Raw genomic sequence first — 15354 nt, 5'->3', positions numbered from 1 at the left:
GCCTCAAAGTAGCCTAGCCAAAATCAGACTATATCCATGGAGGCAATTATTTTATGTATACTTTCTTTCATTGTCCAGGAGCCAAAGGCACAATCCTAGTCATATTAGCAACCCATGCAAGTTATTGCAGATTAGATTTTCCCTTTTTTCTACATTTCAAACGGATATTTTCATCTGCCGCATGAAACCGCTCGCATGTGCAGTGAGCTTTTGACAACAGTGTTTTCCCATTAATTGCATTAAGGAACGAACATTCGTACGTAGCCTACTTCCTTGTGCACATTGCTGCGCTTATAATGTGAAGAAATAATAGTTGATCAACATTTTAAGCTAAACATTTTGATCTGCTGCTTTAAACTCATTGCTTTAAATGTTTTTAATTTTTAATGTAGCCTAGGCCTACTGGTTGTTTGAATTTGGGCTCTATCGTCCCACAACTGTCCCAGAGTCTGTTCAGAATAGGCTATTTCTTTCTCGGCAATCTGACCAATAGAATTGTTCAAATGTTCTACTTTGGGGACAGTAGCTTGACATAGGCTAGTGATGTTGCTGTTCGTTATTGATGTTGTTGGCACAGGAAAAGTAAATGTGGCAGTTATTCTAAGGTCTTCAAAGTGCGCATCAGAATTCGGTAAGAAGGACCACACATCGTTGCATCCTCGAGTTGCATGTTCTGTTAATATGATTTACCATAATCTACATGTGATTTCTGTCACCCTGAGCACTGTGGGTGGGTGCCCTAATCAGGTTACGCACCCAATGCATATGGGTCCAGTACATTTCTGAAATGTCCATTAAATTAAAATGCTGCCGGTCAAATGTTCAGGGCCATGGAAACCCTGACACGCGCACACACACCATAGCAGGCGATTATGGTGGGAACGCTCTGATGCACAGGAAGCTTATCTTACTCCCTGTCACATCAGTGATATATTCCAGTGACCCCTTTACACACACACACACTTTGTCTTTTCCCCTCCAGCATAGAAGAAAATCAGAGGTTTAGTCTTATCCTTTTAGCATCTCCTCATTTTTCCTGCTCTCTACACATAGACACTCACCACAGAGCAAGATATACTGTTTATTTATATCCTTTGGCGTTAGGGCTGTTTGCTATGGCTTTCTGTTATAACATTATGTCATAGATAGACTACATGACCAAAAGTATGTGGACTGCTCATCGAACATCTCATTCCAAAAGCATGGGCATTAATATGGAGTTGGTCCCCCCCCTAATGCTACTATAACAGCCTCCACTCTTCTGGGAATGATTTCCCCCCTTTGCTACTATAACAGACTCTACTCTTCTGGGAATGATTTCTACTAGATGTTGGAACATTGCTGCGGTGACTTGCTTCCATTCAGCCTCAAAACCATTTGTGAGGTCTGGTGCTGATGTTCGGCGAGTAGGCCTGGCTCACAGTCGACGTTGCAATTCATCCCAAAGGTGTTCGATGGGGTTGAGTTCAGGGCTCTGTGCAGGCCAATGAAGTTCTTCATCACCGATTTCGGCAAACCATTTCCGTATGGACCTCGCTTTGTGCACAGGGCATTGTCATGCTGAAACAGGAAAAGGCCTTCCCCAAACTGTTGCCATAAAGTTGGAAGAATTGTCTAGAATGTCATTGTATGCTGTAACATTAAGATTTCCCTTCACTGGAACTAAGCGGCCTAGCCCAAACTATGAAAAACAGCCCCAGACCATCATTCTTCCTCCACCAAACTTTACATTTTGCACTATGCATTGGGGCAGGTTGCATTCTCCTGGCATCCACCAAACCCAGATTTGTCCGTTGGACTGCCAGATCACTCCAGAGAACGCATTTCCACTGCTCAAGAATCCAATGGCGGCACTCCAGCCGACAACTTGGCATTGTGCATGGTGATCTTCGGCTTGTTTGCGGCTGCTTGGCCATGCATACAGATTTCATGATTCTCCCGATGAACAGTTCTTGTGCTGACATTGCTTCCAGAGGCAGTTTGGACCTCGGTAGTGAGTGTTGCAACCAAGGACAGACAATTTTTACGTTGCTACGCACTTCAGTACCCGGCGGTCCTGTCCTGTTAGCTTGTGTGGCTTACCACTTCGCGGCGAGCCATTGTTGCTCCTAGACGTTTCCACTTCACAATAACAGCACTTACAGTTGACCGGGGCAACTCTGAAATTTGACGAACTGACTTGTTGGGAAGGTGGCATCCTATGTCGGTGCCATGTTGAAAGTCACCGAGCTCGTCAGTAAGGCCATTCTACTGCCAACGTACACTACCGTTCAAAAGTTTGGGGTCACTAAGAAATGTCCTTGTTTTTGAAAGAAAAGCAACAAAAAAAATGTCAATTTAAAATAACATCAAATTAATCAGAAATACAGTGTAGACATTGTTAATGTTGTAAATGTCTATTGTAGCTGTAAACGGTAGATTTTTAAAAAATAAAATATTTCTACATAGGCGTAAAGAGGCCCATTATCAGCAACCATCACTCCTGCGTTCCAATGGCATGTTGTGTTAGCGTTGTAAAATTATAAACTTGGATTAGCTAATTGATTATTAGAAAACTGTTGTGCAGGTTTAAAGAAGCAATACAACTGGCCTTCTTTAGACTAGTTTGTGGGTTCGATTTTTAAAGTCCCAAAATGGCCGGAAACAAATAACATTCTTCTGAAACTCATCAGTCTATTCTTGTTCTGAGAAATCAAGGCTTTTCCATGTGAGAAATTGCCAAGAAGCTGAAGATCTCGTACAACGCTGTATACTACTCCCTTCACAGAACAGCGCAAACTGGCTCTAACCAGAATAGAAAGGGGAGTGGGAGGCCCCGGTACACAACTGAGCAAGAGGACAAGTACATTAGTGTCTAGTTTGAGAAACAGACGCCTCACAAGTCCTCAACTGGCAGTTTCATTAAATAGTACCCACAAAACACCAGTCTCAACATCAACAGTGAAGAGGCGACTCCATCTCAATTATTTCATCAAACAGCTCGCTTAAAGCATCAGACAAGCTCACTATAGTTGATTTGTTAAAACACATAAGGTGTGTCTGTATAACAACAAAAAAATACACGTTAAGAACTTACAACCAATATTTTTTGTGTCTCCACTAGTATGTCCTTCAGCTGGCAGAGACAAAGGAAACCCTTCTCTCAAACCACCCCTCCCCCTCTCTCCTTGTACACACTGTGATCAATCAATTATCTTTATCGCTCTCCCCTTTCTATTTCTCGCTCTCTCTCGCCCTCTTTATTTCCCCTCTCTCTCATCGCGCTCTCTCTCGCCCTCTTTATTTCCCCTCTCTCTCTCCATTGCGCTCTCTCTCGCCCTCTTTATTTCCCCTCTCTCTCTCCATTGCGCTCTCTCTCGCCCTCTTTATTTCCCCTCTCTCTCTCCATTGCGCGCTCTCTCGCCCTCTTTATTTCCCCTCTCTCTCTCCCTCTTTATTGCGCGCTCTCTCGCCCTCTTTATTTCCCCTCTCTCTCCATTGCGCGCTCTCTCGCCCTCTTTATTTCCCCTCTCTCTCCATTGCGCGCTCTCTCGCCCTCTTTATTTCCCCTTTCTCTCTCCATTGCGCGCTCTCTCGCCCTCTTTATTTCCCCTCTCTCTCTCCATTGCGCGCTCTCTCGCCCTCTTTATTTCCCCTCTCTCTCTCCATTGCGCGCTCTCTCGCCCTCTTTATTTCCCCTCTCTCTCTCCATTGCGCGCTCTCTCGCCCTCTTTTTTTCCCCCTCTCTCTCTCCATTGCGCGCTCTCTCGCCCTCTTTTTTTCCCCCTCTCTCTCTCCATTGCGCGCTCTCTCGCCCTCTTTATTTCCCCTCTCTCTCCATTGCGCGCTCTCTCGCCCTCTTTATTTCCCCTCTCTCTCCATTGCGCGCTCTCCCTCATCTCAATTCAATTACATGCAAAGGGCCTTTCTTTATTGTCATGAGAAACGTGTCTGCATTGCCATATCAAGTGAAATAAACAAATGTGAGAACATCAAACAATATTAACAAAAAACTATTAGAAATGAAAAGTTAACATTGCTCTCTCTCTCTCTCTCTTTCTCTAGGACAATGAGCTGGAGAAGATCACTAGGAGGTTTACCATTGAGCTGGCCAAGAAAGGCTTCATCGGTAAGCGTGACTGTGTGCCTCACACAGTCTTACGTAGCCAGTTGTCCCCTATGATTCTGTATGCTAATGACTGTGACGTGTTAACTCAAAACACAGAGATGTCCCTCCCTTACATGTAATAATAGTGATGGGGTAGTAGACCCCTCTTCCAGTCAGTCAGCTCCTCCCCATTCCTCCCCCCTCTGTCCTCCAGGTGTTGGGGCCCCGGGAACACATGAGAATGTCCCTCGCTACATACCACACCCTGTTTATACCACAGAGAGTCTGGTATTTAGACATGTCTCTCTCTCTGCCATCAGGGTATAGTGGGCATTCAGAAACCTCCAGTCAGCCACTGTACAGTATTAAACATATAGTAAGCATATACTGTAGAAACTAACTAGTTGGTGTATATTTAGAATATGTACAAGTAGGGTTGCAAATTTTGGGGAATATTCAAAGGTGGAAACTTTCCTTGGGAATTAAGGAGAATATATGGGAATTAACTGAATTATATGGGAATTAACCAAAATATATGCAAATTATTATTAATACTATTTAAATGTAGATGTTTTTTGCATTGGATATATTTACAATATCATATTGAGACAGAAATATAAACATTTTACCTTATTATAAGTAGACATAATTGCAAATTATTAAACAATTTAGTTTAATTGAACTTTAATTAAATTATTTGACTCTTCACATCGGATGATCACCAATGATCCATCGCATCGCCCAAAAACGTTTTCAACATACATCTGTAAAATGATAGTCTAGAAACTAAAGCTTTGGTTGTCTTCCTCTCAGGCTTCCATGTCTTCTCTTTGGACCTCCTCAATGTCCACCTCTTGAACATCAGACTCTGAGGCCTCATCTTCACTGTCACTTTCTAACCTTGTTGAGGATGGCTTGTTTTCAGGCTCAAAAAGCCAAACAATGCATGGATGGCCACCAATCTTTCAACCCAAACAAGGACCAGTTGCGCTCTAAGGCCGCTGATGTTGGTGGGATTTGGAGGATGATGGAGGCAACAGGGGAAAGAGTCTCAGCTCCTCAAAGTCCCTTCCACCAGGTGGCTGATGAGATATGTTGGCAGGACTGCCATATTGCATCTCCATCCCAAAGCCCTTGCTCGGAAGTGTACTTCATCAGACTGACAAGAACCTGGCCCTCATCCAGGCCAAGGTGGCGAGACACGGTAGTGATGACACCATAGGCCTAGTTTATCTCTGCACCAAACAGGATGCTCTTGCCAACATGAACGCTGCGGCGTGTATGGGCGTCAGACAGAAATCTTCATGCTTTTTGATGTATTTCAGAATTGTAGTTTCCTCTGCTTGGAGCAACAGTGAAGTGGGCAGGGCATTACGGATTTCTTCTCTTACATCTGCAAGCAGAGTCTGAACATCAGACAGGATGGCATTGTCTCCCTCAATCGGTGCAATGGCTCCTGCAATAGGTTTCAGGCTTGCTTACCACTCTCCCAAAATACATCATCCAGGAGGGTCCTCTTGATGGGGCTGTCCATTTCAGCAGACTGTGATATGGCAATTTCTTTGAGAGACACCTTCCCCTCCAGGAGACTGTCAAACATGATGACAACACCACCCCAACGGGTGTGACTGGACAGCTTCAATGTGGTGCTCTTATTCTTCTAACTTTGCTTGGTGAAGTAAATTGCTGCTATATCTTGATGACCCTTCACATACCTAACAATTTCCTTGGCTCTCTTGTAGAGTGTATCCATTGTTTTCAGTACCATGATGTCATCGAGGAGCAGATTCAATGCATGAGCAGCACAGCCAATGGGTGTGATGTGAGGGTAGGACTCCTCCACTTTAGACCAAGCATCCTTCATTTTCACAACATTGCCAGTTACCAGTGAAAATACCTTCTGTGGTCCAAGGTCATTGATGACTGTCTTCAGCTCATCTGCAATGTAGAGACCGGTGTGTCTGTTGTCACTTGTGTCTGTGCTCTTGTAGAATACTGGTTTAGGGGTGGAGATGATGATGATAATTATTCCTTGCCCACAAACATTCAACCACCCATCAGAGGTGATTGTAATACAGTCTGCTTTCTCTATAATTTGCTTCACCTTCACTTGAACTCTGCATCCAGCAAATGAGTAGATAAAGCATGTCTGGTTGGAGGGGTGTATGCTGGGCGAAGAACATTCAGAAATCTCTTCCAATACACATTTGCCTGTGAGCATCAGAAGTGAACCAGTTGCATACACAGCTCGAGCAAGGCATTCGTCAGCATTTCTCTGACTACGTTCCTCCATTGAGTCAAAAAAAACTTCTGATTCCAGTAGGACCATGAGCTGTTGATATCGATAAGGTGTCTGATTCATCATTTTTACCTTGAATAGAAGTAGAGGGATTTTTGTCAGAGGTTGCTTGTTGTGAGCAGTGAGGGAACTTTATGCACTTGGCCAGATGATTCTGCATCTTTGTTGCATTCTTCACATATGTTTTGGCACAGTATTTGCAAATGTACACAGCTTTTCCTTCTACATTAGCTGCAGTGAAATGTCTCCACACATCAGATAGTGCCTGTGGCATTTTCCTGTAAAGATTTGATTTTTTTGTTGTAAAAAAACAATGTACAGATAATTAGCTAAGCAGTTAGATTAAACAACTCCTTTCTAAGATGATAAATGTTTTAAAGTGGAACATGTATGGAAACAGGTGAATTAACACTCCTCAGTTAGCAGGCTCCAGCAAGCTAAAACCTTCATGGCAGTAAAAACTAACTAGCAGAATTTGTTAACAAGTTCTAAATGATTTAAACACACTTTGATGTAGGCTACTATTTACTATTTACAAAATATAATGTATGTCATATAAAATATATTCACCCCATCCAGTATTGTAATCAAAACTTAACAGAAAGCATGTAGTCCTAGGCTCAGACAGTATAGTAGTGTGGGCTCAATAGCATTTCAATCCTGTGCAAGATCTTGAGAATCAGCTGTACATGTGATGGAAGAGTGCACTGTGCATGCAGAGGGTTGCAATTCCATTGAATTCTGGATAGTTTAACCAAAATATGTCAGAAGACCAAGAGTTGCCTATGTGTATCCCACAAAAAATGTTCGCTGTTATAAGCTAACTTTTTTGATGAATTTAAGCAAAATTCCCAAAATTCCGGAAACTTAACAGAAGATTTCCAACCCTTTGCAACCCGATGTACAAGTATAGAGATATATTAATATGTTTATCTCAAACATGTCTAGTGTTTGATTGTGTATGTTTGTGAGCAAAAAAAGCTGTGTGCATACATACGGGAGAGAAATATGTAGGGTGTGTACATGCTCCCCTTCCTCACATATACCTTTACTCCCCTTCCCCCTCCTCCCCTTAGGGCCAGGTATTGATGTGCCTGCTCCTGACATGAGCACCGGAGAGAGAGAGATGTCCTGGATCGCTGACACATACGCCAACACCATTGCACACACTGTGAGTTACCGCGCACACACACACAACACACACTGATCCCAACACGACCAAAGTCATTATTGTGTAGTGTTTGGCCATTCATTCCCTTACTGAGCTCAGAGTAACCTATGGCCAGTCAGTGCCTCACAGTGTGGTGCGTGTACAGCCCTAACGCCAGGCTGGATACTGACAGAGGGTTACATATTCCCCACTGAGAGGTGAAAATAGGTACAGGGCATATGTGGTCACTCTTTCTCAGTCTAAATCCCTCCCCCTCTTTCTGTTTTTATCTCTCCAGTTCTCCTTCCACTACAGTAGCAAAGACCCTTAGTTGTAGTTTGCAGGGTGTGTAGAGGGAGACAGATTACAACTCTCAGGCCCTCTGTGCGTTCCATCTACAAATTACAATAGCTTTAAAAAAAAAAACGACTCATTATGTGATTAGCGAATCCTCACAGAGCCTTGCTCAGGCCGATCCCCTCGAACACTCCATATACACTCCATGTATTCAGACCCTTTGACTTTTTCCATGTTTTGTTACGTTACAGCCTTATTCTAAAATTGATTAAATTGTTTTTATCCCCTCATCAATCTACACACTATACCCCATAACGACAAAACAAAAACAGGTTTTTATACATTTTTGCTAATGTGTATATATAAAAAAATATAGTACATTTACATAAATATATAAATAAACCCTTTACGCAGCACTTTGGCAGCGATTACAGCCTCAAGTTTTCTTGGGTATGACGCCACAAGCGTGGCACACCTGTATTTGGGGAGTTTCTCCCATTCTTCTCTGCAGATCCTCTCAAGCTCTTTCAGGTTGGATGTGAAGCGTTGCTGCACAGCTATTTTCAGGTCTCTCCAGAGATGTTCGATCGGGTTCAAGTCCGGGATCTGGCTGGGCCACTCAAGGACACTCTTGCTTTGTCTTGGCTGTGTGCTTAGGGTCGTTGTCCCGTTGGAAGGTGAACCTTTGCCCCTGTCAGGTTTTGAGCGCTCTGGATCAGGTTTTCATCAAGGAACTCTCTGTACTTTGCTCCGTTCAACTTTCCCTCAAACCTGACTAGTCTCCCAGTCCCTGAAAAACATCCCCTCAGCATGATGCTACCACCACCATGCTTCACCATAGGGATGGTGCCAGGTTTCCTCCAGATGTGAGTTCAATCTTGGTTTCATCAGACCAGAGAATATTGTTTCTCATGGTCTGAGAGTCTTTAGGTGCCTTTTGGCAAACTCCAAGCGGGCTGTCATGTGACTTTTATTGAGGAGTGGCTTTAGTCTGGCCACTCGGGTTCTTGGTTAGCTCCCTGATTGCTCAGTTTGGCCGGGCGGCCAGAGCTAGGAAGAGTCTTGGTGGTCCAAACTTCTTCCATTTAGGAATGATGGATGGCCACTGTTCTTGGGGATCTCCAATATTGCAGAATTATTTTGGTACCCTTCCCAAGATCTGTGCCTTGACGCAATGCTGTCTCGGAGCTCTACAGACAATTCCTTTGACCTCATGGTTTAGTTTTTGCTCTGACATGCACTGTTAACCTTTATATAGCCAGGTGTGTGCCTTTCCAATTCATTTTTGATTTAATTAGGCACGTCAGTTAAGAAAAAATTCTTATTTACGATGAAGGCTAAACCCTAACCCAGACGTGCGCCGCCCTACGGGACTCCTACCCACGGCCGGTTGTGATACAGCCTGGATTGAACCAGGGTCTGTAGTGATGCCTCTATCACAGAGATGCAGTGCCTTAGACCGCTGCGCCACTCGGGAGCCCAAATCACGTCCAATCAATTGAATTTACCACAGGTGGAATTATGTTGTAGTATTTATCGCATGGATAACCAATGAAAACAGGATTCACCTGAGCTCAATTTTGAGTCTCATAGCAAAGGGTCTAAATACTTATTTGAATGAGGTATTTATTTTTTAATTTGTAATTTTTAATACATTTTCAATAATGTCAAAATACCTGTTTTACAATAAGCCTGTAATGTAACATAATGTGGGGAAAAATCAATTGGTCTGAATACTTTCCGAAGGCACTGTACTTATAGTTCTGTTTTACCCCCAGAGCAGTGTGGGTATTGTGGTTCAGTAGTCGGGACCAAGGGTAGTATGGGTACTCTCATAATTATGCTATCTGACAGTTTGACAAACAGCCAACAGATGTAATCCAATTAAACATATGCTCTAATGTGTATGTCTCTGTGTGTGCCTCTGGGAATGTCTATGTGTGTGCAGGACATCAACGCTCACGCATGTGTGACAGGGAAACCCATCAGCCAGGGCGGTATCCACGGTCGTATCTCAGCCACCGGTCGCGGAGTGTTCCACGGCATTGAGAACTTCATCAACGAGGCTTCCTACATGAGCATGCTGGGCCTGACCCCCGGCTTCCAGGACAAGACATTCATAATCCAGGTACACACACCGACACATACACACATACGTGCACGCATATGCACACTACACGCATATACTTTATTTTGATGACAAACCCACCACTGGTGTGCATGACCTTGTAAGGGTTTTCCTGTGGTGAAGGAGAAGCGGACCAAAATGCAGCGTGGTGGTTATTCATGTTCTTTAATAAAGGAACTAGACATGAAATAACTAACAAAACAATAAATGTGCGAAAACCTAAACAGTCCTATCTGGTGCAAACACAGAGACCGGAACAATCACCCACCAACACACAGTGAAACCCAGGCTACCTAAGTATGATTCTCAATCAGAGACAACTAATTACACCTGCCTCTGATTGAGAACCATACTAGGCCGAAACATAGAAATACCCAAAACATAGAAAAACAAACAGACTGCCCACCCAACTCATGCCCTGACCATACTAAATAAATACAAAACAAAGGAAATAAAGGTCAGAATGTGACAGACCTGGCCAAGATAAAGCAAAGCAGTGTGACAAAAAACAACAGTTACACAACGTACAGTCAATAACACAATATAAAAATCTATATACAGTATGTGCAAATGAAGTAAGGAGGTAAGGCAATAAATATGCCAATAGTAGCGAAGTAATTACAATTTAAAAAATTAACACTGGAGTGATAGATGTGCAGATGATGATGTGCAAGTAGAGATACTGGAGTGCAAAAGAGCAAAAAAAGTAAATAAAAACAATATGGGGATGAGGTAGGTAGTTGAATGGGCTATTTACAGATGGGCTGTGTACAGCTGCAGCGATCGGTAAGCTGCTCAGATAGCTGATTCTTAAAGTTAGTGAGGGAGATAAGTCTCCAACTTCAGCAATTTTTGCCATTTGTTCCAGTCATTGGCAGCAGAGAACTGGAAGGACAGGCACCCAAAGGAGGTGTTGAATTTGGGGATGACCAGTGAGATATACCTGCTGGAGCACGTGCTACGGGTGGGTGTTGTTATGGTGAGGTGTGGGGGGAGATAAGGCGGAGCTTTACCTAGAAAAGACTTATAGATGACCTGGAGCCAGTGGGTCTGGCGACGAAAATGTAGCGAGGGCCAGCCGACGAGAGCATACAGGTCGCAGTGGTGGGTGGGATATTGGGCTTTGGTGACCAAACGGATGGCACTGTGATAGACTGCATCCAGTTTGCTGAGTAGAGTGTTGGAGGCTATTTTGTAAATGACATCGCCCGAAGTCGAGGATCAGAAGGATAGTCAGATTTACGAGGGTATGTTTGGCAGCATGAGTGAAGGAGGCTTTGTTGCGAAATAGGAAGCTGATTATAGATTTAATTTTGGATTAGAGATGCTTGATATGAGTCTGGAAGGAGAGTTTACAGTCTAGCCAGACACCTAGGTATTTGTAGTTGTCCACATATTCTAAGTCAGAACCGTCCAGAGTAGTGATGATAGTCGGGCGGCAGGTGCAGGCAGCGATCTGTTGAAGAGCATGCATTTAGTTTTACTAGCGTTTGGAGGTTTGTTAACAGTGTCCAAAGAAGGGCCAGATGTATACAAAATGGTGTCGTCTGTGTAAAGGTGGATCAAGGACTCACCCGCAGTAAGAGCGACATCATTGTTATATACATAGAAAAGAGTCAGCAGAAGTCGTGACAGTACCCCCCCCCCCCCCGCTGACGAGCCGCGCGTCGACACCGGCCTCTGGGACGACCCGGAGGGCGAGGTGCAGGGCGATCCGGATGGAGATGGTGGAATTCTGATAACATGGGATGATCTAACACGTCCTCCACCGGAACCCAGCATCTCTCTTCTGGCCCTTACCCCTCCCAGTCCACGAGGTACTGAAGGCCCCTCGCCCGACGTCTCAAATCCAAAATGGATCGAACAGAGTACGCCGGAACCCCCTCGATGTCTAGAGGAGCCGGAGGAACATCACGCACTTCAGCCTCCTAGAGCGTGCCAGCCACCATCGGCCTGAGGAGAGACACATGGAACGAGGGGTTAATACGGTAATTACTGGGCAGTTGTAACCTATAACATGCCTCCCAGGTTTCCTCAGCGTGCCGAAACCAATTGTCCACCGCAGGGGCCTCGGTCTGGCTCTGATGCCAAGGAGCCAGAACCGGCTGATACCCTAATACGCATTGAAAAGGAGCCAGTGGAGGAGTGACGTAGCGAGTTCTGAGCCATCTCTGCCCAGGGCACGAACTTCGCCCACTCCTCCGGCCGATCCTGGCAATAAGACCGCAGAAACCTACCCACATCCTGGTTAACTCTCTCCACCTTCCCATTACTCTCGGGGTGAAAACCTGAGGTAAGACTAACCAAGATCCCCAGATGCTCCATGAACGCCTTCCAGACCCTTGATGTGAACTGGGGACCTCGATCAGACAATATATCCTCAGGCACCCCATAGTGCCGGAAAACGTGTGTAAATGTGTCAATAGGGCCTCTGCCGTTTGTAAGGCCGTAGGGAGACCGGGCAAAGGGAGGAGACGACAGGACTTTGAAAACCGATCCACAACGACCAGGATTGTGGTGTAACCCTGTGAAGGTGGAAGATCAGTCAAAAAATCCGACAGGTGCAACCACAACTGTTGAGGAACGGGTAGAGGTTGTAGCTTACCTCTGGGCAGGTGTCTAGGAGCCTTGCACTAGGCGCACACCGAGCAGGAAGAAACATAAATCCTCATGTCCTTAGCTAAAGTGGGTCACCAGTACCTCCCTTCAAGACAGCGCATCGTCCGACCTATCCCAGGATGACCAGAGGAGGGTGACGTGTGAGCCCAATAGATCAATCGGTCGCGGACAGCAGACTGAACGTACAGACGACCAGCTGGACACTCGGGGAGATGGCTCTGCACGTGATGCCTGCTCAATGTCCGCGTCCAGCTCCCAAACTACAGGCACCACCAGACACGAAGCTGGGAGTATGGGAGTTGGATCCATGGATCGCTCCTCTGTGTCAATGCGTCTGCCTTAACGTTCTGGGAGCCTGGCCTGTAAGAAAGAGTAAACACAAAACGAGTGAAAAACATGGCCCACCTTGCCTGTCGAGGATTCAATCTCTTCGCCTGCCGGATGTACTCCAGATTGCGGTGGTCAGTCCAGATGAGAAAAGGGTGTTTGGCCCCTCAAGCCAATGCCTCCACACCTTCAAGGCTTCTACGACAGCTAACAGCTCTCGGTTCCCCACATCATAGTTTCGCTCCGCCGGGCTGAGCTTCTTCGAATCGAAAGCACAGGGGCGAAGCTTCAGTGGCGTACCCGAACGCTGAGAGAGCACTGCTCCTATCCCAGCTTCGGATGCGTCCACCTCCACTATGAAAACCAAAGAGGGATCCGGATGAGCCAGCAAAGGTACCGAGGTAAACCGAGTCTTCAGGTGCTCCAGATCCCTATTCGCCTCAGCCGACCACTGCAAGCGCACCGGGCCCCCCTTTAGCAGTGAGGTAATGGGAGCTGCCACCTGACCAAAACCCCGGATAAACCTCCGGTAGTAATTGGCAAACCCCAAAAAACGCTGCAACTCCTTTACCGTGGTTGGAGTCGGCCAATTACGCACGGCTGTAATGCGGTCGCTCTCCATCTCCACTCCTGAAGTGGAAATCCGATGCCCTCGGAAGGAGATGGATTGTTGGAAGAACAAGCATTTCTCAGCCTTGACATATAGATCATGCTCCAACAGGCAACCAAGCACCCTGCGCACCAGGGACACATGCTCGGCGCATGTAGCAGAGTATATCAGAATATCGTTGATATACACCACTACACCCTGCCCGTGCAGGTCCCTGAAGATCTCATCTACAAATGATTGGAAAACTGATGGAGCATTCATCAACCCATATGGCATGACAAGGTACTCATAATGACCTGAGGTGGTGCTAAATGCAGTCTTCCACTCATCATCCTTCCGAATACGCACCAGATTGTACGCACTCCTGAGATCCAATTTTGTGAAAAAACGTGCCCCGTGCATTAACTCAATAACCGTATTGATCAGAGGTAGCGGGTAACTATATTTCACTGTGATTTTATTAAGACCTCGATAATCAATGCACGGGTGTAAACCGCCATCCTTTTTTTTCACAAAAAAGAAACTCGAAGAGACTGGTGAAATGGATGGCCGAATGAACCCCTGATGCAGGGATTCAGAGACATATGTCTCCATAGCCTCAGTCTCCGCTTACGACGGGGGATACACGTGACTCTTGGATATGCAGCGTCTACCAGGAGATCTATCGCACAATCCCCCCGTCGATGGGGTGGTAATTGAGTCGCCTTCTTTTTACAGAAGGCGAGAGCCAAATTGGCATATTCAGGGGGAATGCGCACGGTGGAGACCTGGTCTGGACTTTCCACCGTAGTAGCACCAACGGAAACCCCTAAACACCTACCTGAGCATTCTTGCGACCACCCCGTGAGAGCCCTCTGTGGCCAAGAAACAGTGGGGTTATGCCAAGCTAACCAGGGTAGGCCTAGCACCACAGAATACGCAGGAGAATCAATAAGGAAAAGACTAATCTTCTCCTTGTGACCCTCCTGCGTTACCATACACAAAGGTGAGGTTACCTCCCTGATAAACTCTGACCCTAATGGTCGACTATCTAAGGCATGAATAGGGAAAGGCATATCCACAGGAACAATAGGGATCCCTAAACTATGAGCTAGACTTTTATTAATGAAATTCCCAGCCGCACCTGAATCTACTAGCACCTTATACTGGGAATGCATTGAAAAATCAGGAAAAGAGACAGAGACAAACATTAGTGCAGCAGAGGGCTCTGGATGAGAATGGTGCCTACTCACCTGGGGTGATGCCAGAATGCCCTGCCTGCCTTCTCTATTCCCAGAGGAACCAACCCGGCACCGACCAGCAGTGTGCCCTCTGCGACCATGAATGGTGCTCGAGCGAGAACCCCCTCCGGTCTCCCTGCGCACCATCCCTCCCAATTCCATAGGTTCGGGAGAGAGGGTGCGGGAGGATGGAACAACCAGACCCCGATCTAGACGTCCACGAGTAGCCAGCATGTTGTCCAGCTTGATGGATTTATCAGTGGTGTTTCCTAGCCTCAGTGCAGTGGGCAGCCGGGAGGAGGTGCTCTTATTCTCCATGGACTTTACAGTGTCCCATAACTTTTTGGAGTTAGAGCTATAGGATGCAAATTTCTGTTTGAAAAAGGTAGCCTTTGCTTTCCTAACTGACTGTGTATTGGTTCCTGGCTTCCCTGAAAAGTAAATGGCGGGGACTATTCAATGCTAATGCAGTACGCCACAGGATGTAAACTGTAGCACTCAGCATTTTTTTGACAAACATCTTTCTGGAAAGAAGAGGGGCGGGGGCGTATGCCTTGGAAAATTCCAGAAAATTATGTCATGGCTTTAGAAGCTTCTGATGAGCTAATTGACATCAT

At 45.6% G+C, this 15354-nt stretch overlaps 1 protein-coding gene across 1 annotated transcript in view; it reads left to right on the top strand.

The window, feature by feature from the left end:
• Positions 1 to 15354, top strand: part of LOC124040063 (glutamate dehydrogenase, mitochondrial-like) — a 39535-nt gene that overhangs the window by 13290 nt on the left and 10891 nt on the right. The window contains exons 4-6 of the mRNA XM_046356841.1: positions 4045 to 4108; positions 7463 to 7557; positions 9782 to 9961. Of these exons, the coding sequence (XP_046212797.1) occupies positions 4045 to 4108; positions 7463 to 7557; positions 9782 to 9961 (339 nt within the window). The remainder of the gene's footprint in view (positions 1 to 4044; positions 4109 to 7462; positions 7558 to 9781; positions 9962 to 15354) is intronic.

The sequence above is a fragment of the Oncorhynchus gorbuscha genome, linkage group LG07, assembly GCF_021184085.1.
Source record: "Oncorhynchus gorbuscha isolate QuinsamMale2020 ecotype Even-year linkage group LG07, OgorEven_v1.0, whole genome shotgun sequence".
Classification (NCBI taxonomy): Eukaryota; Metazoa; Chordata; class Actinopteri; order Salmoniformes; family Salmonidae; genus Oncorhynchus; species Oncorhynchus gorbuscha.
The sequence above is the reverse complement of the archived record's forward strand: the minus strand, read 5'-3'. Positions and strand labels throughout refer to the sequence as shown.